At 45.4% G+C, this 20,334-nt stretch overlaps 1 protein-coding gene across 2 annotated transcripts; it reads left to right on the top strand.

Moving 5' to 3' along the window:
- The first annotated feature begins 63 nt into the window (after positions 1 to 63).
- Positions 64 to 16,789, top strand: ZDHHC9 (zDHHC palmitoyltransferase 9). Of its 2 annotated transcripts, none has more exons than XM_034424079.3 (10): positions 64 to 634; positions 3,104 to 3,369; positions 10,129 to 10,289; positions 10,396 to 10,554; positions 11,977 to 12,114; positions 12,275 to 12,323; positions 12,528 to 12,630; positions 13,524 to 13,627; positions 14,627 to 14,792; positions 15,727 to 16,789. In XM_034424079.3, exons 2-10 carry the CDS (start codon positions 3,203 to 3,205, stop codon positions 15,850 to 15,852), a joined length of 1,173 nt encoding a protein of 390 aa, XP_034279970.2. In that variant the 5' UTR covers positions 64 to 634; positions 3,104 to 3,202; the 3' UTR covers positions 15,853 to 16,789. The 2 variants fall into 2 exon arrangements, with proteins under 2 accessions (XP_034279970.2, XP_034279971.2); XM_034424080.2 differs by having other exon boundaries at positions 553 to 711.
- Positions 16,790 to 20,334: the final 3,545 nt, after the last annotated feature.

Raw genomic sequence — 20,334 nt, 5'->3', positions numbered from 1 at the left:
GGCCCCGCCCACCCGTTTCGATTAGTTGACGCAAAGGGGGGGGGGAAATCGTTCCGGCTCTTTGGCTCGCTTAGCCCCGCCCACTAGGCGGCTCGCCCCGCCGCTCTTCCCAAATGACGGGCCACCCGACCAATAAAAAGGCTGCCTTCGGGGCCAAGCGGGCGAGTTCGAGTCTCCACACAACATCAGGCGCTGCCTGAGGGGGACGAAGTCCACCTCTTTTTTTAAAATATATATATATATAAAAATCCTGCTCCCGTTTGTAGAACGAGCCGCCTCCTGGGTCTACCGGGAGGGTCCCCCGAGTGAGGCGGCGCCTCTTCCTTCCCTCACCAACCCTCCGCCCGAGCGGCAAAGAAGCCAGCCGAAGAAAAACAGCCTCGCCCTCTTTCCTCTCTTCCCCCTCCCTCCGTCCCCCACCCACTGCTTTACTTCAGAGTGAGTGACAGCCGGCTGGACCAATCGCAGCGCCCACCTGAGCCGGGAGGCGGTGCGGAGGCGCGGCTGGGCCAATAAGCAGCGACTCCTCTCAACCCCCCCCCCCATCTCCTCAGAACCGCGCCGCGACAGAAAAAGCAGGAAGGCCTCGGCCGGAGCCGGCCTCGGTCTCAGCCCCGGCAACGCCAGGCGGCAGGTGAGAGAGAGAGAGCCACGCCGGTCCGGGGTAGGAAGCCGAGGAGAGGCGACGCTCCCGTCTCTGGCCTTGCAACGGTGGGTGGTGGGGTCGGTGCAGAGACCCTTCTCAGACCCCCTCCGGCCTCGCTGTCTCGGCCGCCCGGGGGTGTGGCTGCCCGGCCGCACGTGGGGTGCGGCGCCCGACAGGCCTCCCTTGGCCAGACAACTCCCCTCCCCGTCCCCCCCCGGGGACCTCTTTCCGCCGCGCACGTGGGAATGCCCAGACGCGTGTCGAGGTCGGGTTGGGTTTATCACTGGCGGGGTTGTGGCTTGGGGGTCGTCAGGATCCTGGCGGTACGCATGAAAACGTGGCTGGGTGGGCTTGGCTGTTATTGTGGGTGGGTGGGTGGGTGGGAAGCGAGGCCCTGCCTTTGTCTGCCGGGGACGCTTGTGGGAACGTGGGGTGGGGGGGGAAGAGAGGGAGGCCGGGACTCGCGTGGCTGCTGTGGGGTGGTGGTGGTGGAGGAGGAGGGGTGGTTGGGGGCATCCCTGCAGAAAGAGAGGCAACCTTTTTTTGAGGAAGAGACGTCGTTCGATTCCTCCATCGGGAAAGAAAGAAAGAAAGAAAGAAGCGGACAAGAAGGAAAGAAGGCTTGAACGAGTTCCCCGTGTTTATGCCACGCCTGGCAGCAATGGCTTTTGCGGGGAAGGAAGGAAGGAGGCCGGCGTGGATGGACGCGCGTGGATCGAGACCCTTCCTTCCCTGCCTCCCCCAAAGCCAAGCAAACAAAAGAACCCCTCCTCGCTCTTCCTGCTGTTGAAATTTTTTTAAAAAATACCTCTATCTATCTATCTATCTATCTATCTATCTATCTATCTATCTATCTATCATCTATCAGATAGTTAGATAGATAGATAGATAGATAGATAGATAGATAGATAGATAGATAGATAGAGCAGAGAGATCCTTGAATCCTGCCTTTGGGAGAATTTCAGAAAGAGTTCTTTAGTTCTAAATAAGCTCTGCTGATTTTTTCTCCAAGGAGCTCGGGATGATATGTGGTTATTCCCATTCCTTTTATTCTTGCAAAAACATAGAAGGTGGATTAGACAAAAAACTGTTTCCTTCCTTCCTTCCTTCCTTCCTTCCTTCCTTCCTTCCTTCCTTCCTTCGTTCCTTCCTTCCTTCCTTCCTTCGTTCCTTCCTTCCTTCGTTCCTTCCTTCCTTTCTGTCTCTCTATCTCTATCTTTCTATCTCTCTCTATCCCTCCATCCTATCTATCTATATCTATCTATCTATCCATCCATCCATCCATCCTATCTATCCATGCTATCTATTTATCTATCTCTATCTATCCTATCTATCCATCCATCCTATCTATATCTATCCTAATCTATCAATCTCGTCTCATCTAGAGTCCGTATTTATTTTGCTTTTTTCATCTTAACCGGTGGAGTATTTTTCTCTCTCTATGCTCTTTGTCACGGGTTAAAACTCCTTTCCTTGAAGGGTTGCTGAAAAGAGCCTTTAAAAAAAAAAAGGTGGATCTTGTGCACTTGTTTTTGAGCAGAGCCAAGTTATTTCGAGCCTCGATTCTGAATTTGAGTGGGTCTGTTGACGGCTTCTTCGTCAAGCCCATCCCCAGCTTTTATTTGTTCAGGATCCTGGTTGGGGAGCCGGGAGGCTGTGGGTGGTGGAGACATTGGAAAACCAAAGCTGGAAGAAAAGAAGGGTTTGGGGTTTTTTTAAATGCTTTATTCTCATTGTCGATCTGTGTGGCCTTAAAGCAAGTAGGCGAAAAGGTGGGGCAGAAAGAGACAGGAGGGGAGTTGATTATTAACCACTCTGGAACCGGATTCAGTAGGGAAGCGTTGGGTAACTTTGGACTGAAGTACTAAGGCCAGCATGTGAATGTCTGGGTTTGGTCCAAAGGCTTTGTGCTAGACTCAAATTACTCTGTGTGATGCTTTGTGATGAGTGCCCGGAAATCCATGCAGCATTTTGTGGTTACAATTGGAATGTAAGTGATGAAATATTATTTTGACTGGATCGGGCTTTACTCCCTGTAGCACAGACTGACATGTCAAGGAGGAGAAAAACAAACCTCGCATAAAACGCTACTGTGGTTCCTACTGTGGCTCTCTGTTCATCCTCTGAGTCAGAGAAAAGGTTTGTCAGGAATGCAGTGAGGTCCAAGTGAGTTTGGATTGTTTTAAACTAGTCTCGTTTGCCAGAGGGAGTCATGATCGATTACCCAACACTGGATCGGGCAGGTTTCTTTGATATCAAGAATGACGGCACGTACTCTCCTTCTTTGTCAGGCACTTGTCTTGCTTGATGAAATTGTACAGTGACTAAAGCTTAAATGTAGGATGTGGGTGTGCCAGAAAGGATTTGCTTCCAGTAATAACAGCTTGGACCAATTTCCTAATCTTAAGTGCCTCCTGAGGAGTTGCCTTGACCTTTCCTTATTGCTTACTTTTCCAGGGGCTGAGGCTGGATTGCTGAGGATGGTGTGTGCTTCCCGGTGGCCGGAGTGGAGACAGGCCATTACCGAGTTACCCCACCTTCGGTGAAGGTGCAGCCATGTCTGTGTTGATAGCAAGAAAGAAAGTGACGCGGAAATGGGAGAAGCTGCCAGGAAGGAATACGTTCTGTTGCGACGGGCGTATTATGATGGCCCGTCAGAAAGGCATCTTCTATTTGACACTCTTCCTCATTGTGGGGACGTGCGCTCTCTTCTTTGCTTTTGAGTAAGTTCATCATCATCATTGGCCTGCTTGCTTGCATGTTTTATTCACCAGATGGAATTCATTAACAGCCCACATTCTTAGAGATCTAAGGGCTGCTTGAGCAAGGTCCCTAATGTTGTCTGGGATGCTGCCCATGCTCTTCACGACCTGTTTTCCTTGTTACCTTCTGGGAGGAGACTTTGTGGTATCCGAAGGAGAACATCTAGATTCAGTCACATTTTTATTCCATAGAGCATCAACCTTGTGAACTCTCAAGTTTCTCTTTCCACTATTTATTCAAAACGGACAGTGATTAACATATATATATATATATATATATGTGGGTGTATATATGGATGTAGGTATATATATTTAGCATATATATATAAATATGTGCGTGTGAGAGAGTTAAAAAAAAACACAAACCTCTAAAAAATGAGGCCATGAACAAGTAAAAAGCAGATTTATTGTTGAGATATAGATATATATAGATATATAGATATATATCATAAGCTTTTGCAAAAGTGTGTGTGATGTATGCGTATGGGTAGATATGTACTTTCTTGTGAGAGCAGGCAACAATTTCATTTTTAATGTGTGCCAGTGTGTTCACAGTAAAAAGTGACAAGATTATCTTACAGTTGCTCTAGAACAGGATTGTCAAACTCCCGGCCCACGGGCCGGATACGTCATGCGCTTGCCACGCCCGCATCCGGTTTAGCGAATGGGGGAAAATCCCAATATGTCACGTGACGCTGCCGTGACAACGTGAGTTTGACACCCCTGCTTTAGCATTCTACGGCCCATTTGGCTTCTTGTGGAGGTGGATATGCTTTTTCTGTCTTGATTGCTTTGGATGAAAGCAACAAAGTTGTCTCTGTTTTGTTTTGTTTTTTCCTTCCCACACCAGTACATTCTTTCAAAAGTTGGTCAGAGCAGAACATACTAACAATCTCCGTTATTTATTTATTTATTTTTTAAAGAAAGGTTTTGCTAAATGATGTCAAGAATTTCTGTTTTGAAAGGTGCTTTCATTCTTGCGGTTTCTTATTTGAAAGAGATAAATCAAATGAAGGAATTTAATCCGGTAATGTTTAATGCCTTGTAAAAAGTGAAAAGAAAATTCTTGGATCCTTTCCTGGTATGGAATACCATGTCAGATTTCAAAGATATTTGAATAGTAGAGATTGGGTGCATTTGCCTTGTTAAGAGAGAATGTGGTTTCTATTGTGGATTGGGGAGGATTTGTTGCTGACTGAAATGCCCTCTTTCCCAGAATATGATTCACCTTTGGGAGAATATTCTGATAGGAATGGCTTACAGTATGAATTTAGGAAATGGCATAATAAAAAGATGTTGTCTTCTGCCAATAATGTTTGTAGCATAATTTGCAGGAACCTTTTTGGAACTGTTTAGTTGTGAGGCCATTATGCTAATGTGAGTTTATCTGAAATTTATGCACTTCTCAGATTCATAACTTGGTCAGTTGGTCAAAGGAAGACTCATTTCTGGAAAAGGATGTGGTTTAATGCATATTATATAAAAATGAGCATGTGCAGAGGACAGTTTTTTTGCAGACAAAGAAGAATTCTAGTTCTGTTATACTGGTAGACTGCTGTCTTCATTGGCTTGTAATTACTTCTTTGGAACTAAATCTATTATAAAGGAATGTGGACACCAGAGGAAACTGGCATATATGGCACCATCCCCCATATCTTCACCCTTTGGAGCTACAGTATCTAATGGGTACCTTTTCTCATATTTTCCGTTAAAGCTTGGAGCATATCTGAAATCTACAGCTGCAGTTGTGGTTAGTAGAAACAGGTCTTTCAGTAGTATCTTCTCCCACAGCCTCTAGTTTTGGAGAAGTTGTTTAGAGCTCTACCAAAAGAATTTGTTTTTTTTTTTAAAAAAGGTGTACATGCTTTTTAAAAAAGATTCACTTCTAGTATTTATTCTTACCATACCTATTTTCACCTGTTGCTTTGGACTAATCATTTTTGATTTGTTCATTTTTAACATTTATATAGATACAGACTTTGCTGCTGGATCTCCTGGCATTTTGTAATAAGATAGCTTGTTGAACATGAAGAGGACTTATGGAAGCATAGCATCCTTTATGGTCCTCTGGGTACTTTGTGTGTATATCCAAGGCCAATCTTATATATCTTGATTCTGGCATTGTCTACCTCCATCTCCTGTAGTGACACTGCATCACTCTTACCAATCTTGGCTACCTCCATTTGTAATGGACTCCTTAGGGTTTTATGACTGTTGCGTTCATGAAGATAATAGAGTGATGGATCAGTCTTGTTACACAAATGATTATATGTTGGCACTCATGTCTTTCAACTTACTTTGATGAGCATTCAAGCATTTGCTGGCGAGAGGGGGGCAGACTGGTCTGAGTCTGCTTCTCTCATCCTTGAAAATTAAATGGCATTTGGCCACTTACTTTAATTTCTCTTGTTAACTTAGACTTTAGAATAGAATAGAGCTGGAAGGGACCTTGGACATCTTCTAGTCCAGCCCCCTGTTCAAGCAGGAGAACCTATACCATCGCAGACAAGTGACTGTCTAGTCTCTTCTGATGGAGCGTCCAGTGATGGAGCGCCCACAATTTCTGAAGGCAAGTTGTTCGCTAGTTAATTGTCCTCACTGTTAGGAAGTTTCTCCTTAATTCCAGGTTGCTTTTCTCCTTGTTTAGTTTTCAACCATTATTTCTTGTCCTGCCTTCTGGTGCTTTGGAGAATAATTTGACCCCTCTTCTTTGTGGCAGCCTCCCAAATTCTGAAATACCGCTATCATATCACCCCTAATTTCTTTAGACTAGCCAGACACACAGCGTGCAGCCGTTCTTCATATGGTTTAGTCTCCAGGCCTTTGATCATCTTAGTTGCTCTTCTCTGAACTTTTTCCAAAATCTCAACATCTTTTAAGTAGTATGGTGACCAAAATTGGTTGCAGTATTCCAGGTGTAGTCTTACTTTGCTCAAAATTTTTCCTTGTTTAGCCCTGCGATGGGATGACTGTGTCCAAAAAGATCTGGGGGTCCTTTTGGAGACTCCTGCTTGGATCAAAGCTGGGAATTATAGCCAGGAAGGTCATAATCAGGAACTGATGATGCATGAGTTGTGACCTCCTTTGGATCAGGAGATTAGTAACTCATGGCCTTGTCATTTTGCGTTTGGATTATTGCAATTTACTCTTTATGGAACTGTCCTTGAAGGTAATTTGGAAACACTTTAATTGTATGCCTACTAACGTGTCAACACCAATTTTGTGGGAGGTGTGCTCGTTATCAGAAGCCTCTTCGGTGCAACTCAAGGTGCTTGATGATCATTTACCAAAGCCCCATATGGCTCAGGTTGCTGCTATTTTGGGTAGCATCTGACCCAAAGTACAGTCTGCCCACCCAGTTCTCAAAGATAGGAAGATGTTATGGGTGAGGGAGGATCATGAGGGCAAATTAATGATATGGGGGAGGAAGTAGGGAACCAGGCCTTCACATCATAGCTCCTTCACTTTGAAATAGTCTCTGTACTGTAGGATGGAGGATGCCTCCGTTCCTGTTTTTATTTGGGAAAGCAGCCAAAACTGCTTTTTCCATGGGCCTTTTGGGGTAGAAGGCAACACTCAATTTACGGAAGAAGTGTTCTGTAGCTTAAGTGCTATGTGATGACTTGTGATTGATTGATTTTACTATTTTGTCTTTTATGATAGTCTATACGTTTTTATCTTGGGAGTTGAAGGGGTATCTTAATAAAACAAATACTGTTGTATTAATTAAACAATGTTAACTGGAAAACAGAATCCTGCCTTGGAGAATATTTCAGAAACAGTTCTTCAGTTCTGAATAAGCAATGCTGATTTTTCTCCAAGGAACTCAGGATGATATGTGGTTCTCCTCATTCCTTTTATTCTTGCAAAATCATGGAAGACAGATTAGACAAAAAAGAGCTGTTCATACCTGAGCCACCTTCAGATGCCCGGTTCGAGAAGTGTGGCCTTATGCATGGAAACTGAACCTGTAGTCTCTGTACCAGTTTTCTGATATTAGTCCCTGTACCGTATTGGTATTTTCCTGGAGTAATATCTTTAGAAACTGCTCTCCCACCTTGGGTGAAGAATATCAAATGTCAGAACTGCTCTAGTATTGTATCGTAAGCTGTTCCCAGGTTAGAGAATGTGGCAAAACAGAGAATGTGTAGAACTGTTCCATAAATTATATTTATGGAATATAAATATTTAATATCGTTCACTGAGAAATCTAGGAGAAATATTACCCCAGTCTGCACTTTGGCATGAATCAGCAATAATACAAAGTGGGAAGTATAGTAACCAGAGGTCTTGTCCAGCACTTTATATGTAGCTGCCTGATTGATGATACAAAATATTAGAAATAAATAGCTATACCTGATATGCGAAAGGTTATGCTTGAAAACTGGGAAGACGTGTCTTAAGCATTAAAAGACAATAGAGAAGATTGCTGTTGGTGAACCTTTAGAAAGGTTAATTCAATCATATCAACTTAATTTCGATGAAAATAAAAGTTGGAAAACTTCATGTTATTAGTTCAATGTGAATCTTCAATCTGTTCTCCCCTCTTCAGGTTTACAAGAAGAAATTAGCCAGGTTAAAGCACCTGTGATGCTGGGGAAGTGTTTCTAAATAAAGAAAGAGAATTTTGAATTTTTTAATAGTTTTGCTTGTATTTGTTGACGTTTCCATAAGATCCTGGCATTCTCCTCTTTAAGCAGAAATGAGAACAGGGTGAGAAAGGACATGGTGAAGGATATCATTGAGGACTATTGTATAAGTTCAGAGTGAAAGTACATAGCAACTCAATGTTGATTTTGTTATGCATGTTTAGCCTGTGAGACAAGGTTAATTGGCTGATTGTGTCACTTCCAAACAAAACACTCACTTTGCTTCTGATTCACATGGAACTTTGAAAGAAAGAACCAGAACATTCCGCATTTGAACCTTGCTTCCAGAAGTTGTAGAAAGCTATAGGAGGATTATTTTAAGAAATCACTGATTCATTTAGGCTATTATTTAAGCGGTTGGATATTTTTGACTTTCAGAGTTGGTTCAATTTTTGTTTTTGTTTTTTAAAAAAAAGATGTTATCAAAATGATTGTGTTGTGAATAAGTTTATCTAAGTCACGTGAACTGATTTCCATGAATGCTTAAATGTTGTTTACGTTTCAATATACTTCCTGCCTGCACTTTTAGATCAACCAGATTAAAAATGTTGGCATGGAACACTATTCTTGATGATGTGCCTTTTCTCCAAGGGGCCGGGCTGCCAATTTGATATAAAAATGTATGTTTTCCTTGGGGTGCAGACGTTTTTATTGTGTCATGTATGTGTTTATGACGGAATACCCAAAATAGGAGAGAGAGATAGGGAGGATGATCCATTTGGAATTCCTCTAAACTGGGCTACTGTGCAGTTAAAATATATAAAACTAGACAACCTGTTGCTCGTTGCCATTGTTTCAGTGAATATTCATTTGAGATACACATGGTTGAAAACGTTTTGCCCCTGTCGTGCATCGTTTCATCCAGTTAAAGGTTAGAGCCATGAAAGTTTTAGTAGTACATAAGCTAATCCACGAGCCAGCAATTCTTGCTCTCGTTATTCCTCTTATTCTCCTCTCTCAATATTTAAAGTGCCGGACCTTTTAACTCATTAAGTCTTTCTGATTGTTTTGGTTGAAATATGAGATCAACTGCCTAGACAAGCACAATTTCTGTGTGAGCTTTTCCTCAATTATCATCTTTTTTTTTTTTTTTGAATCATTTGCAAAACAGGCACATGATTGTTCAAAACCAACTCCCTAAAAACAAGTGCCAACCTAAGAGTGTCAATAAATGCCACAGGAGGAGGAAGCCGGTAATCAGTGCTGGTCCTTATACAGATGTGATTTGGTTCTAAGCTTGCACTGGAAGCTGCTGAGATATTTCCAAGAGCTTTCAGCAAATGTGGGATTGACGTCCCAGAGGTGACGTCCCAGAGGTCCCAAAGGTGCTTTTTCAGAAGGCAACTTTCTTGTTTTTTCTTTTGAAGACGTTTCGCTTCTCATCCAAGAAGCTTCTTCACCTGTGGCAGGATAGTTGGGGAAAAAGGAATGATTTATATTCCTTGCAGACAGCTTGTCCTTTGCATATTTTAGAGGGTTCTTGAAGCACTTGGAGGTTTATCTGTGTCCTCAGGGTCACCTGAGTGATGCTCCTGGTTCCTGTAGTCTGCATTCCTACTCCCACACCATTCGAAGGGCATCCATCCCAAAGCTAAAAAGTCTGTAGAGATTCTCAAGCAATTGGGCTTTCTTGTTTTTTCCTCTTTGAAGATGTTTCGCTTCTCATCCAAGAAGCTTCTTCAGCTCTGACAGGATAGTGGGGAATGGAAGGATTTATATTCCTTGCAGACAGCTGGTCATGTGCATCCTTTTAGATGAGAAGTGAAATATTTTCAAAGGAAAAAAACAAGAAAGTCCAGTTATCTCCTGAAAAAGCACCTTTGGGACAACCATGACCTGGATGACTGAGAATCTGTACAGACTCTGGGATTGATGAGTATTGTTTTTAGAAAAGGGGTTCTTGAAATACAAACTACTTCAACAAGTCCCTTCTTTGGCCTCCAGCGAAAGGGTGGAAATCCAGTGTGTTTAGATCCTTGCCTGGAGCCCTTTTTAGAACCTTTGTAAGTCTTCACAGGAACTGACCGTCTTTGTGTGTCATTTCAGTGACCTGAATTTTTTCCTATTCCAGGTGCCGGTACCTTGCTATCCACCTCTCCCCAGCTATCCCCGTCTTTGCAGTCATTCTCTTTTTGTTTGCAATGGCAACCCTGTTGCGGACAAGCTTCAGTGACCCTGGGGTCATTCCACGGGCCCTACCTGATGAGGCAGCTTTCATTGAAATGGAAATAGGTACGTGGGGTGGCAATTGGCGAAACCAGCCAGCCAGAGGATGTAGACTACTTCTCCTGGCAAGATGGGCAAAGGTCAGGCAGCCAACAGTCTGCTTTCATTTCAGAGGCAACCAATGGAACGGTGCCTCCCGGCCAGCGGCCACCTCCGCGCATTAAGAACTTCCAGATCAATAACCAGATCGTGAAGCTGAAGTATTGCTATACCTGCAAGATCTTCCGTCCACCCCGGGCCTCACATTGCAGTATTTGCGACAACTGTGTGGGTGAGTGACAAGAGGCTGGGCTCCAAATCCCTTCAGGGCTCTATTCGGGGCTGAGAATGTGCACCTAAGTACATTCTTAAAAAAGAAAAAAGAAAAAAGATAGGGAGCCAGCAGTGGCTCAGTGGCTAAGACGTTGAGCTTGTCGATCGAAAGGTCAGCAGTTCAGCGGTTCGAATCCCTAGTGCCACGTAACGGGGTGAGCGCCCGTTGTTTGTACCAGCTTCTGCCAACCTAGCAGTTTGAAAGCAGGTAAAAAATGCAAGTAGAAAAATAGGGACCAACTTTGGTGGTGGGAAGGTAACAGTATTCCGTGCGCTTTTGGTGTTGAGTCATGCTGGTCACATGACCACTGAGACATCTTCGGACAGCGCTGGCTCTTCGGCTTTGAAACAGAGATGAGCACCGCCCCCTAGAGTTAGGAACGACTAGCACATATGTACGAGGGGAACCTTTACCTTCTCCCGATGGCCCATGAGCTGCTCTGCAGAATTTAAGACATTCTAGTAAGGCAGTAAGTGGTCCCTTTTGCTACTGATTGAAGGGAAAAAGAAATTGAAGACCTGGCAACTCCGCCTACCCGGATGCAGGATGTCTACAGCCAGCCTTCAAACCTCTCTTTAAGTGTAAATTCTAGACTTTCAAGTGAAACGAAAGCAGGACTTTGGGGGTTAGTCATTTCGATGCCACGCAAGCCACCACACAAGTCTACATCTGCGGTGATTTGCAACTTCCCTATAATAAGAGGGTGAGAATACCTGAAAGCATCAGAGCTCGCATTCGGCTACTGTTTTTCAGGTTCAGATAGTGGGCCTTGTCCCCCCCACCATTCCTCCCAGTGCTGCTGGTTCCCTCTGCCTTCCCCAAAGAGTCCCCTGCTAATAAGCCCAATTGGGCTTTTGAGCACATGCGCTAAAATAAGCCTCCCCCCTCTTCCCGAAAATAAGCCCTCCCTGAAAAAATTTAAACGCAGAGCTGGAAATCAGGTAAGACGGCAAAAGGAGCCCCGTCTTGTTCCACACGCCCCAAACTAATAAGACCTCCCCAAAAATCAGGCCAAGCGCTTATTTCAGGGTTCAAAAAAATATAAGACAGGGTCTTATTTTCATGGAAACACGGTCCCATATGCACAAAAATTCGGCAAGCCCCTTTCCTGTAGGTTGCCAGTCTTTGACACTATCACAGAGGTTTGCTTCTTTAAAACAAAGCAAAGTTTTGAAGGCAGAAGTTGCCCACTTGACAATCCTCCCACCTCAAAGACGAGGGCATGAATCCGTTCCATAGTTAGCCAGAAGGATTTGCAGCGTGGGCTTGGTATGAGAGTGAAACTTTACAACATGCTGGCTGAAATTTCTCTTCTGCAGCAAAGAGAAAAGCAGCAAAAACCTCTCTCTCTCTCTCTCTCTTTCTCTCTTTTTTTTACAGAGCGTTTCGATCATCATTGTCCCTGGGTAGGAAACTGTGTGGGAAAGAGGAACTACCGTTATTTCTACCTCTTCATCCTTTCCTTGTCACTCCTCACCATCTACATCTTCTCCTTCAACATTGTTTACGTCGCCCTGAGTGAGTAGGGCTTATAGTCAGGGGAGGAAAAAATTGGACCAAAAGCTTTGCACAGGCATCTTGGAAAGGAAGGAAGGAAGGGGGGGGGGGGGAATGGCCTTCGCTCTTGATGTGGTTAATAATTCGAGATTAAAAACATTGTGTTTTTCCTTCCATGCAGAATCCCTGAAGATCGGCTTTTTGAGTACGCTGAAAGAAACTCCAGGGACATATCTTTTCTGCTGATTGATCGATAGTTGTTTTTAATTTGGCCGGAGAGAAATAGGAGAGAAATCATTCTGCCCTGCTCTCCAGTGTGTGTGTGTGTGTGTGTGTGTGTGTGTGTGTGTGTGAGGGGGGAAATGGGGTTGGATAGCGTTGGGAGAAGTTAATGATTCTGTAAGGAGCTTGTGTTCCTTAACTGATCTTTCCACGGCTCTGGAAGTTTTGATCTGCTTTTTCACTCTTTGGTCTGTGGTGGGCCTAACTGGATTCCACACGTTCCTGGTAGCCTTGAATCAGACAACGAACGAAGATGTAAGTACTTCCAAAGACACATCTGTAAATTCTCTCTCCCTCTTTTTCTCTCCCTCTCTTCCCCTTCTCTCCCTCTCCCTCTCTCTCTCCTCTCTCTTTTTCTCCCTTTCTCCCTTTTTTTTCTCTCCCTCTTCCCCCCTCTCTCTTTCTCTCTCCCTCTCTTTCTTTCCCTGTCCCCCTCTCTCTCCTCTCTTTCTCTCCCTCTCTCCCCTTTTTTCCTCTCCCCTCTCTCCCTCTCCTCCTCTCTCCCTCTCTCTCTCTCTTTCCCTCTCCCTCCCTCCCTCTCTCTCTCTCTCACATTCTCTGTGAGAATGTTCTTTTTCGGAAACATTGGTTAGAGCTATTATCATAGAAGTCTGGCCTTGCTCTAGACAGGCGTGACTAAGTTTCTTGAAAGAATACCCATTCTCCCTTGAATGGATTGGAACCACTGGATTTCCTTCCAAAGAACACAATAAGCTTTCTTCCAAACATGTCAATTTTTTTTTTTAAAAAGAAGTCTTCATTTAGCGAAGTAAAGACTTAAATGCATTTCCATCTTCCGTCCCTTTGCTACAATTTCTAGCGTTTCTTCAAATCCTCAGGCAGAATAGAGCCCGCCTATTCAACCGGGCAGTTGTTTCTTCTCATTTGCAAGCAGTAAAGAGCCTTTGACTGATGCATCAGACTCGGGGGGAGTAAAACTCTTCTGTGGATGAGGAAGGCATCTCATTAGGACAAAGTAATTAGAAAAACAGCAGGAGCCAAGAGTTCCAGGAGAGATCTGTTGGAAGAAGCCAGAGTAACTTTGAAAGATGCTTTTTCATTTGGGATCTGGGTGTACATCATCATCATGTAGATCAATGCTAACCTTGGTTCTGGATTTTTAGAGGCTGCTCTTCTTGTTCTTTCAGATTAAAGGTTCCTGGACAGGGAAGAACCGTGTACAGAATCCCTACAGCCATGGTAACATAGTGAAGAACTGCTGCGAAGTTCTGTGTGGTCCTTTGCCTCCCAGGTGATGGCTCAATCCGTATCTCGATGTTGTTTCCCTTGTGTATGAAACGGTGCAGCAGCATTCGTGGTGGAGAGGGAATTGATGGAAGGGGCTCTTCCTGCAGATCTGAGATGGAATTTAGCTGTTGAGTCCTTGGCACTCTCTGAGTCACGATGTCTCATAACCCGAACTAGGTAACATTCATCAATGCTAGCGATCAGTGGATTAGCACTGATGATGTGACCTATAGTAGTGGCCAAAATTGTGGTAACCTTTTGGGAAAAGTGTATTTTTCTAAAACTAGCTAATAACACCACTTTTGGGGGGGGAGTAGTACCATAAAATTATATATCAATGGAAAGATAATTTAATCAAGAATGTAATGCAATAACTTTTATGAAGGATTTGCTATTAGAATAGCAGTTACAGTAAAAAGAAGAAAAGTGAAACACGTAGACAAAATGAGATATACAAAAATGATCACCATGTCAGTTAAAACTTAGTTGGGTAACTTTTAGTATGAATGACGGCCTTATAACGTCTTCCCATGGAGTGAAGCAAGTCTTTGAGTTCTGCAGCTGTTCTAATGTGAAACCAAGATTGAATGATGGCTTCTATTGAATGATAGGTTTTATTGCTGGGTCGCTTCTGACTAACAAGTTTCTTTAGTCGGCTCCATAGATTTTCAATTGGGTGAAGGTCTGGGCTATTCCCAGGCCATTCCAGCAGTGGAATAGGATTATCTTGAAACTCCCCCCCCCAAAAGTGGTGTTATTAGCTATCAAACCTCAAAAATACACTTTTCCCAAAAGATTTCCATGATTTTGGCCACTACTGTAGTTTGGGTCATGAAACATCTGCAAGAAAACCACCAAGCTCAGAGAGCACCAAGGACCCTTCTTTTCAATCCTGATCTACACATATTCTCCTTTATTGATAATTTAGCTATTCTCATCTCTTTAAACATTTTTTCCCTCTCAAAAGTCTTATTTTCCCTGATCATCCGCTTCTGCTTTACAGCGTGCTGGACAGACGGGGCATCTTGCTTCAAGAGAGTGCTATCTCAGGGAGCGGAGCTGGGCCTGAGCCCAGAACGCAAGGAGAGAAGAGAAGCGCAAAGGAATGCAGTGCCCAGGAAGCCGGTGGTGCCCCCGAGGGCGGCAGTGCCTTCCCAGAGCAAAGCCTGGTAAGTGTGGAAAGCATTTAGGATGAAAATTATCATATTTTTCAGAGTATAAGACACACTTTTTTCCCTCCTAAAAGAGACTGAAAATTTGGGTGCATCTTATACTCCGAATGTAATCCCGCTCACCCGTCGGCCTCCACCCTTTGGCCTCCGTGCGTCTTCTTCCTGACTGCAGAGATTGCCATCGACAATGGCTTGTGTTTTTAAGCTCCGCGCATCATGTTTTCAGCCTCCAAAGACTCCGTTTGAGAGCCGTTCAAGGCTGCGGGGATCGCCAAAGTACATCGCCGCCAATCATCGCCCGAAAACGCGACACATTTGGAGGCTGAAAACATGATGCGCGGTGCCCAAAACGGCTACCCGGAACAGCTGCTGCCTTCTCTTACCCCTTCCGCGCTTCGCCTGCTTTAATCACTGGAACTCCCTCCGACGATCAGCTGTGCTTTTGAAGCTGTTTTTCAGCCCCAGCATGCAGGAAGCAATCTTCTGTGCTTTGCCTGCTTTTCTAATTGCTGCTCCCTCCAATGATCAGCTGTGCTTTAGAAGCGGCTTTTTAGCCCCAACCAGCCCCAACCTCAAAACCAGCGCACGAACTAATGTGCTGAAGCTGACCAGGCTAAGGACTAGCCAGATGAATACCTGGTTGGCAGAATTTTTTTCCCCTATTTTCACCCCCAAAAACTAAGATGCATCTTATACTCCGAAAAATACAGTACCTGCTCCCAGCCTTGGCACCAGCACTGTTTTCTAGTAGCCCATAGGGAAGTTGCTGGGTGAATGGATTTCCAGAAAGGATTTCTATAATGGGAAAGACACTAAGCCACATCCTTAACGTGCCTCCAAATGTCCGTAAGATTGACAGTTTTGCTTTCAAGGAGCTGTTTGCGGGACTCTGCTGTGTATTGTCCTCCTCCCTTCTTTTCTTCCTCCGCAGCTCCCTGGGCCAACAGACAAGGTGCCCCAGGAAGCCACCAAGCCACCTGTCGCTGCTGCTACCACTGCAGAAGAAGCAGAATCATCAACTGTTCAGACACTCGATCCTGCGCAGATGACACCTTAGCTTCCGAGATGGACCCGAGAGTGCTTTTCCTTGGCTGCCTCTTGTGAAGCTGCAGCGTGAGCAAGGACGGGAACAGCTGGCTGGACAGCATGTTGTTCCTTAGGCGGTTTTGTTCGCCAGCGGTCGTGAACGGTGCCCACAAACTTGACAGTTGCCAATGCTCCCTTTTTGTCACAGAGGCTGGGCACTCGTCGCTGCTGCTTGACGGAACTCTTCCTCCGTCGGCAGTCTCTAAGCCCAATTAAGGGAGTGCCTCTCTGGCCCCAGCCCTGGAACATGGAATGTGCTGGGAAGAAGACGGAACCTGGTGATTCTGATCTGTGCCATCTTTTTCCTCTGTGACTGCAGTATTGTGTGTTTGACTGGTCCCGTTTGCCAATGGAGTCGGGCTGGATCCATGGAAGCTAGCGCCTGCCAAGTTCAGAAATCGTAGCCTTCCTTTAAACGTTCCTGACAAACCGTGCCAATTGGCAGCTTGAAGTCCCAAATAGTCCTAAATTACACCCTGCCAGGGGACCCTCGTGGTCCTTTTGTCTCCCCTCCTCCCCCACCCCGACGTCTGTTCAGGTATTGGAATCTGTGGTGCAGTATCAACCTTCCCTTTTCCTCCCTCCCTTTTCCCCGCCTCCCTTTTTCGATTAGAAGCGGTTCTGATCTCCTTCCATATCCTGGAAAAGGTAGAACCTTCCTTCTCACTAGCAGTTACCGAAGGGCTGCTGGGGAAATGGAGTCACAAGGGCAGCGTGTAAATGCTCTGGAAGCAGAAGAGCTGGTGTTGTTGTGGGTAGAAAGTTTTATCGCTGTACAGATAAAAGACGAGATGGGCTCTCGGTCTGTGACTTCCGTACAGCCCATAATGTCTGTGCTCGAAGCTCTTTTGATCCGGTGCTGGAAGCTGCTTTGGGAAATACCTGACTTAAATTATGACTTGAGTCCAGATCCCTTGTGTGTTATTCGGTCCTCTCTTGTCTCTCTGAATGTGCGTTGAGAATCCATATGTCGGGGAAGCCATCTGTACTCTGAATTTGGATGGTGTTCTGACCTAGACTTCCTGAGAAAGTATACAGCACAAACTTAGTCCCGGCAAACCTCTTTAATTCATACGGCTGTGAATTATTGTCATTCCCAGTCCGAAAGGCTTCTCAAACAGTCTTGCAGGGGAGTGTTTACAAACAGCCACCTTATCTCCCTTGGAATGCTGCCAGAGAACTAATTGCTACACGCAGGGCAAGGCCAAACTTAGCACAGAGTCAAACAGAACTTTCCCACAGCTTTTACCGACCAGATGAACTAATTGCTTCCTGCAAAAGCTCACGTCCCATTCACTTCTCTTTTATGTCTTATAGAAGGGGCCAATCATCTCCAAGCCTTACTCCCAAGTCGACCCTGTTTTCTTAATTGTTCTTGTCTCCTAGCAGCTCTATGCATGCACACACTGGGAACAGGCTCCCACTGTTCTTCTGCCTTCGCTGATGTCAGACTCCGGAGATAGCAAAGAACTACCAGATGGTCTTGGCTCCCTCTCTGCCTCTGATGCAGAGCTCTCGTCCTAGCCTTCCCCAGCCCCCAGAACTGGCCCACATTCCTCCCCAACCTCCTCACTGTCTGAATCTGCTGCCAGCTCTGCTGGCTGCTGGCGGGTCACAATAGATGGGGTTGGCAGGGGGAACCACGACAAATCATCTCTGCCCATAGAATCATATTTCAATGTTACACTACCCTATACACTTCTGGGCTGATTGTGCCAGTCGGACAGGAAAACGGGGATAAATATGTTTTGAAAACTTATGTATCTCTTAGGCCCATGATGGCAAACCTATGGCACGCGTGCCACAGGTGGCACATAGAGCCATATCTGTGGGCACATGAGCGTTGCCTTAGCTCAGCTCCAGCGTGCATGCGCGTGCCGGCCAGCTAATTTTCAGGCCTTCCGGGCCCACTGGAAGTCGGGAAACGGGCTGTTTCTGGCCTCCGGGAGGCGGGGAAGACTGTTTCCACCCTCCCCAGGCTCCTAGAAAGCCTCTGGAGCCTGGGGAGGGCAAAAAATGGGCCTACTAGGCCCACCGGGCCATCGCGTGCTAAAAGAAGAGGGATCATGGGGGGGGGGGTGAGTTGCGTGTGCATGCACGGGGGTGGGGCGCATTGAATTATGGGTGTGGGCACACACACCCGTGACCTCCTCGCGATCCCCCCACTTTTGGCACGTGATGGCAAAAAGATTAGCCATCACTGTCTTAGGCGATGGAAAAATAATGTTCGGTGGAGAGAGAAAGCTGGCTAAGAATCCTTTCCCCCGGGGTTTATTTTCATTCTACAAAAAGAATGTTTGGGGGAATGAATTGAAAAAGGAATGCCTGATCTCTGGAGTACAATACAGGTAGCCCTCGAGTTACGATCACAATTGATCCCAAAATTTACATCGCTCAGTGAAACGTGTTTAAGTTTGAGTTTGCCCCATTTTACGACTTTTCTTGCCGCAGCTGACAAGCAGATCCTTGCATTTGTTAAGTGAGTAACACGGGTTGTTAAGTGAATCCAGCTTCCCATTGACTTTGCTTCTCATCCAGGAAACTTCTCGGGAAGAACCCGTGTGTAGGTGCCGTCGAGGCGCCCCTTGACATGAGTGACATTGAGTTGGCCATGACCACCTAGCCACGCCCACCCAGCCCGTCATTAGGCAGATCATATTAGAGGTCCGCGGGATTTAAAATGATGAATTTAGTGGTCCCTGAGGTCCGAAAGGTTGGTGACCCCTGCTCTAAAAGGACGCAAATAATATCAATCCTTCCATTCTCCGCCATCCTGTCAAGAGTTGAAGAAGCTTCTTGGATGAGAAGCGAAACGTCTTCAAGGAAAAACAGGAAGTCCAGTTGCCTTTTGAAAAAGCTCCTTTGGGATAGTTCCCAGGAAGTAACCTGGTTCAGATGTGTAGAGAATCCTGGGAAAAAAAACCCCGTATTCGTATCTCGAAAAATGGTTGGGGAGAGAATGGCGGCGATGAAATCTCTCGCATTCCTGCGTCGCCTTGGGATGGACGGACGATCATTCGCCACAGAGCTGTCGGCATTGGAGATTGATAAGGCTCCTGCCGTATTTTGGAATAATTCACCGTCTGCCCTCCCCACCTGACACTTATTTCTCATGACAGAAATACTGTAGAAGCCGTTTCCATAACGGCGGCTATGATTGGCAGGAGAGGTACTGCATCCCGGTGTAACCCGGTAGCCTGCGTGGCTTCCTCCTTTCTCCACAACCGGTTGTGAAAAGACGACACAACTCTTTTTTTCCCCCCCTCAGTGTGTCTGCCCGTCCTTGCGTCAAGAGCAGAAAAGGCTGCTGGTGTTTCTCTCCTTTGCTGTTGGAAGAAATCACCTGCTCTGTTTTAAAGATACCATTTTTTTCATGTTCCGTGACACATTATTCCAGGCTGATGCTAGCTACCTAGTATGCCCACCGCTGGTTTCAGTGAAGGTTTTGGAGTGTGTATGTGTGTGTGTAAGTTTTGTTGGTGTGACCTTGGCCTCAAGACGGCCATCGGCTGTTCACCTCTGCAGCTAGGCCTGGCTGCTTCTGCTTCTGTGCAAGATTCAGAATTTCCCGTAATTGCTTCTTTTTGTACAGTGCACCCATTTTTGATATAACCCAACGAAGCTGCGCTAAGCAAACCAGCTCTGAGTGCAGAGCGGAAAACCAGGCAAGGAATAGCTCCTCTCTTTTGCCTGCCAGTTTTCAAGATCAGGCCTGCTTCACTGCACGTTCGCTGTTCTGCAAAACCTGTCTTTTGAGATCTTCGACCCTTTTCCGATGAAGCCTTGAGGGAATAAGCTACCTAGTTGTGCTTCATAATAGAGACCTGGGCTTATTGTGTTCTTTCTTTTTCTTTCTTTCTTTCTTTCTTTCTTTCTTTCTTTCTTTCTTTCTTTCTTTCTTTCTTTCTTTCTTTCTTCCTTCCTTCCTTCCTTCCTTCCTTCCTTCCTTCCTTTTTCTTTCTTTCTTTCCTTCCCCCCTCCCTCTTTCTCCCTCCTTCCCTCCTTTCTTTTCTCCCTCCCTCCTTCCTTCCTTCCTTTCTCTCCCTCCCTTTCTTTTCTTTTTCCCTCTCTCCCTCTTTCTTCCTCCCTCCTTTCTTTTCTCCCTCCCTCCTTTTTTCTTTTCTCCCTCCCTCCCTCCCTCCCTCCCTTTTTCTTTCTTTTTCTTTCTTTTCCCCCTCCCTCCCTTTTTCTCCCTCCCTTTCTTTTCTTTCCCCCTTTTTTATTTTCTTTCTTTTCTCCCTCCCTCCCTCCCTCTTTCTTCCTCCTTTCTTTTCTCCCTCCCTCCTTTTTTCTTTTCTCCCTCCCTCCCTCCCTTTCTTTCTTTCTTTCCTCCTTTCTTTTCTCCCTCCCTCCCTCCTTTCTTTTTCTTTTCTCCTTCCCTCCCTCCCTCTTTCTTCCTCCCTTCTTTCTCCCTCCTTTTTTCTTTTCTCCCTCCCTCCCTTTCTCTCTCTCT

This window comes from Pantherophis guttatus, chromosome 12 (genome assembly GCF_059756535.1).
Source record: "Pantherophis guttatus breed Tessera chromosome 12, ASM5975653v1, whole genome shotgun sequence".
Taxonomy (NCBI): domain Eukaryota; kingdom Metazoa; phylum Chordata; class Lepidosauria; order Squamata; family Colubridae; genus Pantherophis; species Pantherophis guttatus.
Note: the sequence above shows the minus strand (reverse complement) of the source record. Positions and strands in the feature narration are given on the sequence as shown.